The following is a 17,161-nucleotide window of genomic DNA, read 5'->3' on the forward strand; positions in this document are numbered from 1 at the left end:
ATTTGGGGAATGTTGATGGCTATCCACGGCATTTACAAATCCCGTTTGGCAGGTGCGGGGGCCTAGGGGTAGCTGCTGCAGGAACCACAGAGGGGTCCACTCGGTTGGTGAGTATCAGGTATGGCTGGGTATGGTCAAATATGACCAAGGAGGGACTGAGAGGAATGATGATATGCTGGGTGGTCACATTTAAGCCATAGTAGAATATCAAATCAATAGTCGATAGTTGTATATTAATCAATTGTCGGGATTCGAACCTTGTTTTAAAATGTTGCTTTAAATGTATCATGCTGTTTTCACTATGTCTTTGATAACACTTTATGGCTCTGCAGCTGCACAACAGCATGTCCTTGGGAGAACTGTGTATGCTGATATCCGACACATTCCTGTTCTTGTTCATCACAAGAGTTTCGCCTTTGATATCAACATGTGTCGGTGTCGGAGGTTTAGAAAGTCATTAGTTTGCAAGATAAACTGTTGGGTTGCATATCTGAGAATTGACCGATTCAACTTCCCCTAGGGCCCCAAGGGAGGGGGGGAAGAAGCCCACTGCCACATTTATTTCTGTATTTCTTTATCCCTTAGCACACCCTTTTAGTCCACACCCAGTTCTGCTTTTGTGTGACTATATATATATATATATATATATATATATATATATATATATATATATATATATATATATATATATATATATAATGGTTTTGAAGCATAATCTCAATGTGGTCCAGAGGCACCTGACTGAAGGGCCGTTGCTCCACATTCCGCATGCGTGTGGTCTTCAGAAATAAAACGTGTAATTTGAGGATCCTCATCTGACTCTGTCATCTTACTCGGCCGGGTGGAGAGTCATAACCGTGAATTTCGAAGCAGGTTGCATTTTATAAACCGCAAATATGCCGGGTCTGCAACTCGCGAACCCGTGAATCGCGGGGTTCGACAGTATTGAAAATACATTTGATGGTTGTGATTTGATGGAGGAAGAGCACAAAGGGAGGGCTGTTAGGCTGTGTTGTCGGGACCTGGAAGGGTAGAGGATAAAGGTTATCCGTGTGAAATAAGGAGGGAACAGGTTGGAATCCTGTACCATATAGAGGGAAGGTTAGAGTCCTTCATTGGGATTTGTGCCTAAATCATCGTATACCACATGCCAAATTTTTCCAACAATTCTCGTATGGTAATCGTCCACAATATTTTGAAACACGTAAGCCCATTTCTGATGTCTTAATTCAATAATTTTTTTTAATACAATCTGCCTTTCAAGGTACAGTGAAAATGTTCAATCATAGCTTCTTTTTTAAACTTTAATTACAGCTTTTCCTTCATTCTAAGTCCTGTATAATGTAATACCCTTATCTTGAAGAATATTCTAAATGTTCTGTTATAAAACTGGATCGGCTACTCGAATTTTTAAAGTGATTCTTGACCATTGAGAGATGGGGCCAAAAATGATGTAGTACTTTAGAGCATGATATTTCCAAAATGTATTGAGCCTGATATGTTCTCGTGGATCAGGCATTACGTGGCAGAGATATGCACTCCACTGAGTGCCCTTCTAGTTTTTTATAGGAACAACCCCTGCATATCTGGACCAGTTTGAGTAGACTTGTATCCCCCATCATTTTTAGTTCCATTAAATCACTTGACCATAAATAATCAACCACTTTGGAAAATCCGTTTCTTCTGACGTCTGCCACTGAAGGTGGATGTAGGTTATACATTCACAGAATTCTTCACCAATGAGAAAAGGGGCCAAAATGATATATAGTGGTCACCTCTTAAAACCACCTTGGGACCGGGGCTATCTGGTCTTATTTACCAATGGTTTTATAAACGGAGGCATACAGATGAGGCAGCAATTTTTTTTGTCACATTTTCGGTATTTCTAAACATAACAAATGAAACACAGATTGTACAATACAGTACATATGGCATAATTATTAATGCATCGCCGAATGTCTGAACCATGCCCTCAAAAGATCCCTGACTTCACCTTGAAAATTTTCAAACCCTTCCATGTTTTCAAATCTCAGCCTCTCAAGACCGATTTGCAGATGGTCAAGACAAGCCCGCAGTTCAGCACTTGAAGGAGTACCTTCGACTTCTTCATTATCTTCTTCAGTGGCATCAACATCGCAATACTGACCTGATGTATTCATATCGTTGATTTCTGACACATTTCCTTCCAAGACCGCTTCATCTTCTTCTTCGCCGTCGTCTTCAAGCATCACTGGAATTTCATTGTCAATGCCAACCCAAACTTGGAACTCTTCTGTAGCCTTTCCAGGAGGAGGATCAACATCAGCTGCATCCAGCTTTTTCTCAGCTGCAGCAAGCTCTTCCTCTTGAGGTTTGAATCCTTTTTTTTCCCCCAACAATTGATGGTCTATGAATAGACCATGGACCAGAGTCAGACAACATATGCATGGCATCAAGAACATTCATTTTATTTGCAACCTCATTTGCTGACAGACGATCACCATTGTCCTCAAGCATGTCTTTGATTGCTCGATGCATCTCCTACCTGAAGTAAGCTTTCATGGTCCGAATAATGCCCATATCACATGGCTGCATAATGGATGTGGTGTTCGTTGGAAGACTTCTGATGTTGATCTGGGAGAGTCTTCCATGAACATCAGCATGTGCACTGCTGTTGTCAACAAGGTGGGCGATCTTCTTCTCCTTCTCCAGTTAATTGTTCCAGTTTTTCCACCAGTCAGTCCAGATTGAACCGGTCATCCAAGAGTTGTCTGAAGATTTGTACCTCATAGGGAAGGTCTTCACATTTTTGAAACACCGTGGGTTCTTTGACTTCCCAATCACCAGCAGTTTCTCCCTCGCTCCTATGCTGCAGCAAACAAGTGCAGTGATGTGATATTTCGCCGTTTTGAAACCACTACCATGTTCTCTGGCAATGTATGTGTTATCTGGTAAAGCTCTGAAATCAATTCCCATCTCATCTGCATTGTAAATGGAAGAAAGCGAATACATTTCCAGAATTCCTTGCAGCTGTTCCTGTTTCCACTGCATTGAAGCATCAACATCTGCCTCTGCAGCTTCTCCTTGAAGCTTCTTGAGGGTCAAGCCATGTCGTTTCTTCCATCGCTGGAACCAACTTTCCGTCACCTTGAAGTCTGTCCTCCCTATACTAACTTTTCCGCAATCTCCTCCACCTTTTGACAAAGAAGAGGACCATTGATTGGAGCATACCGCAATCTCATGTGCTCAAGCCATCCCAGAAGGCCTACTTCAATTTCTTCATCTTTACCACAACGGTTGCATTTCCTGCTTGGTCTGCTGGTTTGCACTTCTTCCCTCATTTGCTTTTCCTGCTTGACCACACCCATCAGGAGGGTTCATGAAATTCCAAAAGCTTCAGCAGCTTCACGTTCGCTCCATGATCCAAGACCTTGGAATCTATCAAGCAATTCAACTTTTTTCTTCGCATTGAGGTCAGTTGATTTCTGTTTGGAAGCCATTAGATGAACAAAAAAAAAAATCGATATATGCCATGTCATTCGTCATGATTTATCGCATGTGTACAAGTCAAAATATTGCTCTTCAAAACGAAACAAGTAGTGTTATTAACAGATGGCTTGGTTTATTAACCGATGTTTCCTAACGCACGAACGATTGGGATAAGTTGGGACTGAGTCAAAGTGGTCCAACAAGCGATTGGTTTAATTAACCATGGTTTTATTAAACTGCACCCACAATGTCGCAAAAAAATCTCAAAACGTCGTGGACGGATTATGACAAAACGTGAAGGATGAGTTGGATATGTGACAAGAACAAGCCGATTAGATTTTGGTGAAGGTCCAGATACAAATTTGGCCTAACAGTAGGATACAAGATGTAAACTGTTCAGCTTGACGGAGGTACGCACTCTACCGAGTGACGTTGGAGTTTTAAACTGATTATTTGTTTGTATAATTCACCGGCTGTCGTCATATTTTTGTTTGGTGTTCAGTCTTAACATTTGCTTCATTGACATCATCAGATATATATATATATATATATATATATATATATATATATATATATATATATATATATATCAAATTAAATCTTCTTAATAATCCCTATGAAACCCATTATGCATTATAGCCGTCCGATGATTCCTTATAGGCCATTCGACCAATCGGTCATTTTTCACTTCATGCACGACCCTGGAACTTTGACCCCGAGGCGAAAATGTGAAAAAGGGCTCAGATTATCTATAGAGAGCAACTAGTATTATCATCGTGTCAAGTTAGAACTCTATCGGCCGAGACGTCTAGGAGGAGATAGAAAAATAAATATTGTTGACAGACGGATGATTAGACAGACAGATGGATGGACGGATCTGAGGACATCGAATGGTTTTATTGTTGCGGGGCCAAGTATTGGCAATGAGCACGACCGCGAGATGGAGCAGTAGAGTGGGCTCCACCGATCACCAGGAATTTATAGGTCATCACCCCAGATAACTCCGGAGCCGACGGGTCACTTATCGGACCGAAGTTCGCCAATAGGTCGACCACGTGGGGTAGGGTCAATTGCCAATTTCAATTTACCTAAATACCCACGTTGTCCAAACTACCGGGGAAATTCACCCTCGACGGCGCCCGTACGGAACGAGCCGCTAGCGTGCTCGAACCGTGTGCGACCCGAGTGGATGGTCACCGAGCTTCCGTTAGTCCAAATGTCCCTTTACAGCGGCAACAGCCTGGCTAATTTTCCAACACTCTCAACCTCGAGCTCTCGGTGTTGTCGGCAGGAATGCGGCGCACAACCCTTGCGGCTCTGGTGGGGGATGGTGTCTCTGAAGCGCTCTTCTGGTATCTCCAGAGAGACGGCGTGCTCCCCTTCCGGTTCTTGTCGGCAGCAGGATCTCCCAATCTCTCTCTTGGTGTTGTCGGCAGGGACGCGGCGCGCAACCCCTGCAGTTATTGCGGCCAGAGGTGAAGGTGAAGCTGGCGTTGTCGTAGTTATGAGGGGTGTAAAAATGAAAGAAAACCCTGACTATCAAAGTAACTCACAGCACAAGTACATTTATTCACCCATTTGACACGGGACGGGGACCCTAACTAAAAACACATACTTACCGATATAACTGTTCTATACAACCTAGATGTTGAGTGCAGTAAGCTTCCAAATTCATAACAATATTTGAACAGCGAGCTGACCTAATAATTAGGACTGTGAGAACAACACACACAGCACTGAACTTGTCAATCGATTAAAACAGCTAGTCAGATGTATTCTCACACAGGGAGCCACAGTTATCAGATTAAAACAAGTTTTCTTTCAGATCCTAAAACGACACCAAATAGAATAAGGGAAACACAATACGAATAAGTAAAAATATTATGGATGAGCTATTTATATAAAAACGTGTACATTATTTAAATGAATAAAAATATATATTTTAAACTCATTTCAGGGGTTGCTATGAGATAAAGAAGCATGTAAAGAAAAAACGTTTATAAATAACCGTTTGAATGTTTAAATAACAGTTTGATCCAGAGGTGAGTGGTGGTTGAGTTAGTTGGTAGACATGTTATATTTTAGGTAAGATGTGCATAATATAACATATCATTTCATAGAATGTGTGATGGGAGTTGTAACTGTGGAAAATACATTAAATTCTCGAGTGAGTAAAGTTTCAAGAGTGATGTATTGATGGGTTGACTGACTGGCTGGATGCAAGTGAGGTTGTGGATCTACTGAAGTGGATCCATGACAGAGGTTGTGGATCTGCTTTTTGGAGAGGTTCTGGGCTGAAAGTATCGAAACCTCAAGGAAGAATGGTGCCCAGCTGATGATGCGTGTGGTCGGGAAACCATTCAATTGCTCACAGGTTAAGGTTGTTACTTTAGCTGGGGGAACTATGTTTTGAGGTTTACAATTTGAATAAAGTTGAACATGTGATGTTGTGAAATTAACATCATTTACAACAATCCTTTCAATTTTTATTTTTATTTTTTAGGAATATAGCTGATCATGTACAATTGTGTGTGTGTGTGCGTGCGTGCGTGTGTGCGTGCGTGCGTGCGTGCGTGCGTGCGTGCGTGCGAGATATATATATATATATATATATATATATATATATATATATATATATATATATATATATAGTGGGGCAACTTAGCTAAATATAGCAGAACAATTGTGCATTTTGTGAGGAAAGCACCAAATTTGGCACACTAGTAGCCTATCATATTATGAACAGATTTGGATATTGGACCATCTCAAATTCAGCGGCTGATGGCTGTGGCAGCCATTTTTCAAAATGGCCGCCAGTGGTTACTGTTATGACACATATCTGCTTTACTGGAGAGGGATGCAGGTTGATAGTGAAAGTTTATTTACTAATAAAGGTCCAATAATGGTCAAAGAAAGTAACAATTTGATTTGGTTAAGAAAAAAAAGTTAAAGTGGAGGAATTAGTCTTATTAAGACACAGATTCTGAATGAAAACCAATGTTAAACATTCATAGCACTATTCGCTTGGCACATGGTAGTAGAAGTGGTGTGCGTGCATATTGACCCTGGAATCGTGCACGGTTGAGTTGCCAGCTTACACTTGTTGACTCGATTCATTGTTATTTTGTTCTGTGCCCATAGAGTTCTCTATGCTATCCCATTGTTAACCATAGTTCATCAACTTGAGTTTGGTTTGCGGGGTGCAGTTTGGTCATAGGATTATCTCAGTCACGGATTACCGGGTTACGAGGTTCTGCATGTATTTCCGTTCTGCCTTCATGGCGCCAGTTCCAGTTTGCTTCTGAGTGAGGAAGTTCTCTCTTCGTACCGGCGTGTTGGCGAGATATCTTTACCATGATAATTCATTAGTTTTCGGGTTATCTTCGTTCAATTGACGGCAATGCCAAACAGTTTGTAAGTAATTTTCCATCTAGTTTCCCATTTTCATGGCTAAGCTAATTTGTTTTGGTCAGTTTGTTGAGTAATCCTTCCGTTTTCTGAAACTGCATTTTTATTGACTCTTGCAGTCAATCGCAACACATCTCAGCACATCGGCTCGAAGTAACCTAAATATGGATGAATTCGGTCGTATTGGGAATGAAGCCATGTAACTCAGATGATGGGTGTGAATTGTCTATGTGCCGTCACCAGCATCTGAAGAAGATTTTACAAGTGGCAATAGTATTTATGACTATGGGCTAGGAGAAAACCGGTTTAATTCATAACTAATTTATCCTACATCGTGTCATTGCAGATCCTGATGGTGGTGGTTCCTGGTGAACAGAAGATACCTAGTGTAACATTGAACAACTTGACCATGTCCAAGAGCTTCCAATTGATTGGCCTTGAGCGTCTTGTCCCATCAACATCAATGCACCCAACTCAGACTAACTGGAAGCTGTGTATCATTTTCCAAGGGGACAAAGCAGAGTCTCTGACATGTCCTTCACAGTCCAAGCGAAAAGACTCTGGGAGTGGGTAAAGTTCACTCGCAGCCAATTTGATCAGATTCAGTGAGCTTGGACAACTTCCAGGAACACTTCAGTTGGAAAGACTCAACAAAGGGTATGGCATTGAAGCGGCCATGCTTGCAAACAATGCTTTGTACCATCAAACATGCAAGCTCAAATATAACAATACAAAATTGCCAAGGGCAGAAAAGCGAACACTCATGACAGAAGGAGAGATCCATGATGTACCATATGCGTGCAAACGCACCAGATTTCATTCAAGATCATCCAATATAGAGAAGGCCCAAGAAGCCCAGTGTTTCTTCTGTAGACAACCTGCAGTAACCGATGGTTTTCACGAAGTTGCAACATTTCAAATGGACAGTAAAGTTCGAGACTGGGCAGCCATTCTTGAAGACACAGAACTGCTCGGCCGACTCAGTGCTGGGGACATGGTCGCCCAAGACGCCAAGTATCATAAGAAGTGCTTATAAGTGCTGCACAACCGTGTTAGGCCCAGTCTGAGGGACCCAAGTACAAAGACAAGGAGCGAGAAGAATCATGTATTGTCTTCGCCGAACTGGTCCTCTACCTCGAAGAAGCTAGGCTAGATGAGGAGACAGCACCGGTGTTCAAGTTAGCTAATCTGAACAAGATACTGATCAAGACAGTTGACACCGATGTTGTGGTGTTGGCTGTGTCAGTGGCCCAGGGACTGCAACCAGAAGATGAACTGTGGCTGGCATTTGGCACTGGGAAGAGTTTTCGGTACCTGACAACCCACAAAATAGCAGCTGGCCTAGGACCAGAGAAGGCACAGGCACTCCCAATGTTTCACGCTCTGACTGGGTGTGACACTGTATCTAGCTTTGCTGGACATGGTAAGAAGACTGCTTGGACAATCTGGACCGTTCTTCCAGAACTTACAGACGCACTGCTGAAGCTATCCTCTGCACCAAGTGGCATATCAGACGATGTCAAGCACACCATCAAGAGGTTCGTCATATTGCTCTATGACAGAACCAGAACGTGCAACGACATTGACAAGGCCCGGAAGAAACTCTTCGCGAAGAAGAACAACGTGCAGCTGATCCCACCAACCAAGGCAGCTCTGGAGGAGCATGTGAAGAGGGTGGCCTACCAAGGAGGCCATGTGTGGGGTCAAACACTGCTACCAACGCCAGAGCTGCCTCCTCCATCCAGCTGGGGCTGGGTCAAGAATGACGAGGGGGTGTACGAGCCACACTGGACGAAGCTACCCAAAGCAGCCCACACCTGATATGAGCTCGTATCGTGCAAGTGCAAGAAGAGCTGTCTGAAGCGTTGCAAGTGCAAAAAGGCCGCACTTGAATGCACAGGTGTGTGTGTGTGTGTGTGTGTGTGTGTGTGTGTGTGTGTGTGTGTGTGTGTGTGTGTGTGTGTGTGTGTGTGTGTGTGTGTGTGTGTGTATATATGTGTGTGTGTGTGTGTGTGTGTGTGTGTGTGTGTGTTTGTGTGAGTGCTCACAAAATTGAGAGGATATTAACAGAGCAGACTGTGTCACTGATTCAGAACATTTAAATCAGACATCTCTCGATCAATTTCTATGAGGAGATGTTGGTATTCATATCAATCAGACACAGCCTGCGATTCGTTTGCCACCATGCTCAACAACCACTGACTTTACATAAGTGATGTTGGTATTCATATCAATCAGACGCAGCCCGCGATTCGTTTGCCACCATGCTCAACAACCAATTTCTATGAGTGAGATGGTCGTCCGGTACAACAAATAATTAGCAGCCATCTTGCAAAATGGTGGCTATCTTTAAACTTGAGGTGGCTACAGGTTATGTTTTTCTTAATTCAGCTTTTAATAAATGTTCAAACCAATGTTAGAGTGAAATTATAGTAACTGCTAGTGGTCATTTTGGAAAATGGCTGCCACAGCCATCAGCGGCTGAATTTGAGATGGCCCAATATCCAAATCTGTTCATAATATGTTAGGCTACTAGTGTGCCAAAGTTGGTGCTTTCCTTCCAAAATGCACAATTGTTATGCTAACTTGCCCCACTAAAAGAGGAAATGGAACAATAAAGCCTCCACCCATTATGAGGGCTCAAAGGAGCCCTGCACTCTGCTGAGGAGGGTGAAGTTGTCCATTTTATTAAATCTTCTTCTTCTTCTTTCGGCTAGCTCCCGTTAGGGGTCGCCACAGAGGATTAACCGTCTCCATTTCGCTAACCCGGGCCTCGACCGATTCGGTATGGAAATTCGTTTTGTTGTCCGCATAATGATTTGGCATAGGTTTTTACGCCGGATGCCCTTCCTGACGCAACCCTGGTCGCCTCTTATGACACACAGGGATATGGTACACCTATTCTAACCGGGGCATACACCGGGCCCAGTACAACTGGTACTCATTTCGCCGACCTCGGAAGGATGGCAGGCTGAGTCAACCCCCTGGTGTTTTTGACTTGGTTTATATATATATATATATATATATATATATATATATATATATATATATATATATATATATATATATATATATATATATATATATATATATATATATATACACACATAGATATATACACATATACATATATTAATTCAGTGTCCCAACGGGGCTTGAACTCAGGACCTTTTGGGTCCCAAGCCACTGCCCGAACCACTGCGCCAACACCAGGCTTGTCCATTTTATTAAATAACGATATTATTTATTTGATAGTCATTGAGACTTTAAAATGAGCTCTGTAGCCTTTTTATTTGAATAAGTACTTTAATAAGTGTATAGTTTTGTAGTTATCCCTCGAGCACAAAGCGAAGAGTTGGGTAAAGCAATTGGTTCATATCTGTCCATCTGTCTATCTGTAAACGTCAGTTTATGATTGAGGAACAACTTTTTTCAATTGGATGTTATATTTTGAACATAAATCGGAACATGAATCGGAAAACAAACCTGCCATTTAACAATACTTTAGCATGTGCACAGAGAGGAGTGAGATAATTTCTCTTACTCTGTCTGCCTGTCAAAAAATAAATAAATAAATAAATAAATAAACAGGAAACTTACTGTCTTTAAGAACGTCATAGAAAGGACACAAATAACAGGCACACATAACTAATGTAACTGTGATACAGGGTGGTACAATTGACACGACGGTAAATTAAATTATCTGTGAGACCGGAATGAATTTATTTATTCGACTTTTAAAATCTTTATTTAGATTGAATTATATCATTGAACACTGAGAATACAAATTGCCTTCTTTGTACTTTCAAAACCCTTCTGTTTAGCAGTTCTTGGATATGTTAAATAAGGTGTTGTATAATTGTGATGTGTAAGACTGCTTCAAGAGCACTAAAAAAAATTTCAGCGATCTTTAAAATCATTATTTTATTTTAATAGAAGTGGATTCTTAAATACTGCATAAGGTAACATGTTCTATGAACTTGAGTTATGAAAGTAATATCATTACCGGATATAATTACGAGGGTTATATTATTATATCGTCCTAGGGGGAGGAGCGTCAAAAGGTGAAGTAGACTGATATTAGGGTCAAATGGTCAACTAAAGTTATTGAAGGTCAAGTGGTCCAGAACCTGTATTTATATACTACGACTGTGTGCAATATATTTTTATTTCCAGTTGTAAAACGACTTCATGTTTCAAGTTCTTCTTTTACAGCCTCCATGAACAACCCTTTGACCTAACTTTCACATGTCAATTTCTCATTCATCATGCCTTTTAACCTTCTCCTTTCTTATTCCTACCTTCTCTCTACTCCCAACCCTCTCCCAAACACCCCCCCCCCCAAACCACATGCCTTTTTACACCCAGCGTTCCCTCCCCATCAAGGCCAGAAGCCAATGCAGGACAAGAGATGCAGTCACAAAGAGAATGTGGTGTGGCGTTGTGAGGTGGCCGCAGAGCATTGGCACAGCCGGTTAACATTCTGAGCCAAGTTACGAGTGCGAGTACCGACAAACCTCCTTCAGTCGATGGCTCATCTTTGTTTGGCTCAGCAACACGATAGACTTCATGTGAATGGTATCAGCTGTTTTAGCTGCATATTGTTGCGTCGTATATACTTGTACGTGAAGTGGAATATGATCTTCTGACATATGGCGTTCGTCATAAGAATTTTGTTCTCATCTTGTCCAGACCATAAGAACATCCTGATGGAATTGTAAAGTACTCATGGCTTTGCAACTTCCCCAACCCCCCCCCCCAACTCCGCTTTTAACGTTGAGGTGTTTGTTGGTCATTCTCCATTGAGCCGATCATCCACCGTTCATCGTATGGACGCATTCAATCACCACCAGTAACTTTTGGATCCTTCCGGTGCTTGGAGATTTTTTTTTCTCACCATTTCAACATTTGCCATTTTGTTTGCCATTTGATATTACATTTCACCATCAATTTTCCATTCATTTGCCATTTCACCATTTATTAGCCCATCCCCCATGCAGCAGAAAACAGGGTTTTGCAATCACTTCTGTGTCATTGGTTGTAATCTCCATTTGTGGGTTTGAGGAGATGGAACAACGTCCTCCCAGGACTCAAAGTATCCACCTTCGCTTTGGTAAGGGATCACATTTCATGGACAAAGCAGTTCAACTTTGTTGTTTTCAGAGTTTTGGTCTGAGGGCTCTTTTCAGGATCGTCACCGAATTCCGGACTGCCTCCAATTGTAGTTTGTGCTAATATTCCCGAGGATGGTTTTCAAAATCTTAGTAAGGTTCTTCTTTATTATTCCTGTTGCTCCAATTATAATCACTGGTGCAATTTTGATGCTATTCAGCTTTGAAGATGTCTTGATCTCATTTTTGAGGTCCTGGTATTTGGTCATTTTCTTGATTTCTGCATTATTTAATTGAAATTTCTGGGTACAGATATCTCAATAAGCAATGATGTCTTTTCCTTTTTGTATCTGAGAACCATGTCCGGTCACAAGGCTTTGATTTTTATGTTCACGCTCGATGAGATCATCGTGTCGTACGTGAGCGTGATGTCTTATTTTCAATGATTGCCCTTGGTTCATGTTTCCACAACTTTTCTGGAACTGGGATGTTGAAATCACTTTTAGAAGATATGCCAATGAATTGCTTTGCATTCTTTATTGTGCCGTTGTGTGTAAAGTTGTTCTCATAATAGTTCTATGCATCCCAAAAGCAGGTGACGAGGACTTTCTGTTTCTGTCTTGCAGAACCGACACTTGTCCGTTTGGCTCAGTCCCGCCATCTTTTAAAATCCATTAGTCCTTGATCTTGGGCATTTATTATTATTCGTTCTCTGTCCCAGTTGAGCTGACCTCTTCTTAGCCATTCCAACGAGTCTTCTTTGTCGATGCCAACTCGGTCCAATTTTTTTTGGATTTTTCTGCTCTTTTGTCGTTCTCCCAGTCAGGTCAGGTCAGGTATGGGAGCATGCGTGGGAGCAGCACATCACTGTGTCCACTTTCTGCCGGTACTCCAGGGGCCCCAGGCAGATGCCTGGCCCATCCTCATCTCTTTGATATGCTGATCAACCTGCTGCAACCACAAGGCACGTGGTGAGCCCATTGGCCTTATCCACTCACGAGGCTCCCTCGCTGAAATAATCTGGTGAGTTGGATCAGCATTAGGGAAACAAGCCACATGTCCCTTCAGCCGCAGCTGATGCTCACGGACTATGCAGGAAACAAATGTCATTTGAGTCTCTCTCAGCAACCGCTCAATATACACAAAGTCCGACCAGCGATAGCCAAGGATTCTCCGAAGAGACCTGGTTACAAAGGAATTAAGTCTCCGTCTCAGATCCCTGGTCAGAGTCCAAGTCTCACATCCACAGAGCAAGACTGGAAGCACCAAGGACCTGAAGACTCGGAGTTTCATCCTGCACAGGCACTGGCAGCGCCACATCCCATGATCCAGTGAATCCATGACTCCCCAGGCCCGACCCAGACGTCTGGTGACCTCTGGCTCACAGCCAGTATAGACATGAATATCACTGCCAAGGTAAGTGAATCTCTCCATGACTTCAACATCCTTGATGTCAATGAAAGCCTGGAACTTAGTTTTGACCCAGGAAATGTGTAATCCCAGTGGCTCAGACTCTTCATTCAGCACCTCAAGGGCCCCCCCAAAAGGATATCTAGAGTCACCACAAAGATGACTGCATCATCTGCGAAATCATGGTCAGAGATCTTGACATTCCCAAACGATGCACCGCAGCTTGATCTCTCCGACATCCTCCCCAGAATCCAGTCCATACAAGTGTTGAAATGTGTGGGGCCTGTACACACCCCTGACAAACTCCAGTAAGAACTGGAAATAAGTGAGAGATGGTATTACCACATCTCATAGCACTCTCAGTAACAGAGTATCATTCAGACATCAGATTGAAAAGTTTTGGTGACACCCCACGAAGGCCAAGAATCCTCTCGACTCGAGAGGGCCTCCCAATTCACTGAATCAAATGCTTTACAGATATCAACATTGGCTGCAAGCAGCCCTTGAGGAAACTCTCGACTGCGTTTGGTGAGGACCCGAAGAGCAAGGATGCGGTCAATTGTTGACCTCTTTAGTGTAAAGCCTGACTGCTCTGGACGCTAGTGCTCAAGCAGATGGTGGTGAACCCCATCAAGAATTATCCGAGTAAAGACTGTGGCCGGCACTGAGAGCAGCGTCACCCCTCGGTAGTTGCTGCAGTCTTGGCGATAACCCTTCCCTTTCCAGAGAGGAACAACAAGGCCCCTCTTCCAATCAGTTTGGATGATGCCTGTGTTCCAGGCAGAGCACAGAACTGCATGCAATGACACGAGAACAGCATTTCCACCAGCCTTGAGAAGTTCAGCATGGATGCCACAGATGGATGCCCAGCAGCTTTACCCAATTTCATCTTGTTCACCGCAGCCTGTGTTTCCACAAATGAAGGTGGACCACAGTTTATTGAAGGGTCAGCAATTGGGATTGTAACACCCCTGACATCCAACCCAACAGCTGGTGGATCAGCCTGGTACAGCTGCTCAAAGTAACCAGCCCAGCAGGCCTTCACTTCGGCCTCCTCTGTCAAGAGCCCACCACCATCCACTCTAACTGCAGTACACCGAGGGACGGGCTAGGAGGAACATAATGTGCGAATTCCCCTGTAAGCAGGATTAGAATCAATTGCACAAGGGGATGCTCTTCCCCCTCACAGATTCCTCACACATAGGCCTCCTTGTACACCCTTAGTGCATGTGCAGTTTTAAGCCTCAGCTCCCTGAACAGCTCAGCTCTGCCATTCAGCCTGGCCTTGCGACTCTGGTCAATGGTATCCAGTGTCCCTTGAGAGACAAAATTCTTCTTCGCCCTACGGTGAATTCCAAGACATCCACTAGCAACATCAAGGACGGTGGTCTTGAAGGCACTTCCCAACTCTTCAGGATCCCCCAAAGCACCCAGACCCCCCAAATCTCCACTCAGCCTGTGAGCAAACTCCTCAGCTACCCTCTCATCCTTGAGCTTGCCCACATCCAGCCGAGGCTGGGATGGTGCCGTTCTCCTAGATTTGAGCCATGATTTCAGAGTTACTACAACAAGCCTGTGGTCTGTATTGAGGAACTGAGCACTCCGGTAGACCCTGCAGTTCTGGGTCATCCTCCAGTGACCATCAACGAGTACATGGTCAATCTCCTTTGCCACACCACCAGTGTTGAAATACCAAGTCCAGCGATGAGCCTGTGGTCGCTGAAACCATGAACCAGCCACCCTAATTCCATGACTTCTTCCAAAGTCAAGGAACTTAGTGCTGTTCTGGTTCACAGTTCCAGACCCATGGAAAGTAAAACCTGTTTCATAACCATCCCTCTCAGTTCCAGTCGATGCATTGAAATCCCCCAAGACTAGAGGAGGATCATGCCTGGGGCGCTGATCAACCACAGAATCGAGCGTGGCATAGAATTCGTCCTTCACGGTGAGATCACTCGCCTCAGTCGGAGCATATACATATATCGGAGCATATAGAGACCAGGGAAATGACACCCAAGGAGTGACAAATTCTTACTCTCACAATACACTCGTTCACTGGTGTTACCTCAATTATCATTGGAGTCAGCTTATTGGACACAGCTACAGCAACTCCTTGGGCATGGTAACCATCAGAGTGACTAGACTAATAGTAGGTGTGACCACCCACCATTATCTCGCTGCAATCCAGTCTCCAAACCTCAGAGAGTGCTGCATTACCGATGTCCAAACGCTTGAGTTCGATAATAACAGACAGGTGATCATCCTCTCTTCGGGATAGGACATTTCAGGCACCCACCCGAAGGGAACGCCACAGGTCAACCCAAAGAGACTGCGTCTGTTGGACCACACCTTACCACCACCGCAACACACACTTCCGCAATATCACCCGGGAAGGTTACCCCATGGTTTCCCTCCTATCATCAAAGATTGGGGGTCCCGAAGGCTGCAACAATCCCGTCCATACGGTGAGCTGCCCTGCAAAGGGCAGCTGCACAGGAGTTACTCATATGGAGTGTTTTCAGATTTTTTTTGTGCTTTTCGTATGTTTTGTGGACCGTAGGGTTTTACGGTGGTCTGGGTGCAAATCCTGCCACCAACATCCTCCTAAAAAAGTAACCCAACTGCAGGAGGACGTCTGCAGACACAGTTGGGCACAAGATATGGATGGCTGTTGTCTCAGAAGGAGTTCCTCCGCCCTTTGACAGGTTTTGTTTTTAATCCTGTTGGGTGTCCTTATCATACACCGTCCTCACCCAGAAACCTGGTGGGGGAGATGGTTTAGTAGCCGACAACCCAACCATCAAAACAGGTTTACATGGTACCTGCAGCAAGTCACAGATCTAATCTGGCCTGACGTGACACAGTTGTTGGTGTATATTTGTTGATATTTCTTTTTATATCATTTATTTTGGCCAACATTATTTTGTTATCATCTTCACTGTTATTCCATGCAGAATAATTTTGATGAGACAGTATGAATCGTAATTAACACTCCACTACTCGTCTGCCTTCCCTTCATCTCACTTCACACTGGGATCCCTTCTCCCCCTCCTCTCTGCACCTCCCTCCTCTCCCACCCCCTCCACCTCCCTCCTCTCCCACCCCCTCCACCACCCCACTCTCTCCCACCCCTCCACCACCCCACTCTCTCCCACCCCTCCACCACCCCACTCTCTCCCACCCCCTCCACCACCCCACTCTCTCCCACCCCCTCCACCACCCCACTCTCTCCCACCCCCTCCACCACCCCACTCTCTCCCACCCCCTTCACCACCCCACTCTCTCCCACCCCTCCACCCCCTTCACAACCGAACTCCCGCCCCCTCCACCACCCCACTCTCTCCCACCCCCTTCACCACCCCACTCTCTCCCACCCCTCCACCCCCTTCACAACCGAACTCCCGCCTCCTCCACCACCCCACTCTCTCCCACCCCTCCCCACTCTCTCCCACCCCTCCCCACTCTCTCCCACCCCTCCCCACTCTCTCCCACCCCTCCCCACTCTCTCCCACCCCTCCCCACTCTCTCCCACCCCTCCCCACTCTCTCCCACCCCTCCCCACTCTCTCCCACCCCTCCCCACTCTCTCCCACCCCTCCCCACTCTCTCCCACCCCTCCCCACTCTCTCCCACCCCTCCCCACTCTCTCCCACCCCTCCCCACTCTCTCCCACCCCTCCCCCACTCTCTCCCACCCCTCCCCACTCTCTCCCACCCCTTCCCACTCTCTCCCACCCCTTCCCACTCTCTCCCACCCCTCCCCACT

At 44.5% G+C, this 17,161-nt stretch overlaps 1 protein-coding gene across 1 annotated transcript; it reads left to right on the forward strand.

Moving 5' to 3' along the window:
• The first annotated feature begins 7,552 nt into the window (after positions 1–7,552).
• Positions 7,553–12,665, forward strand: LOC147013352 (uncharacterized). Its single transcript, XM_085853479.1, has 3 exons — positions 7,553–7,807; positions 7,933–8,776; positions 11,245–12,665. The coding sequence occupies exons 1-2, from the start codon at positions 7,553–7,555 to the stop codon at positions 8,695–8,697; spliced, it is 1,020 nt and encodes a 339-aa protein (XP_085709605.1). The 3' UTR covers positions 8,698–8,776; positions 11,245–12,665.
• Positions 12,666–17,161: the final 4,496 nt, after the last annotated feature.

The sequence above is a fragment of the Eptatretus burgeri genome, chromosome 14, assembly GCF_056783735.1.
Source record: "Eptatretus burgeri isolate ZD-2024b chromosome 14, Ebu_testis_v1, whole genome shotgun sequence".
Taxonomy (NCBI): domain Eukaryota; kingdom Metazoa; phylum Chordata; class Myxini; order Myxiniformes; family Myxinidae; genus Eptatretus; species Eptatretus burgeri.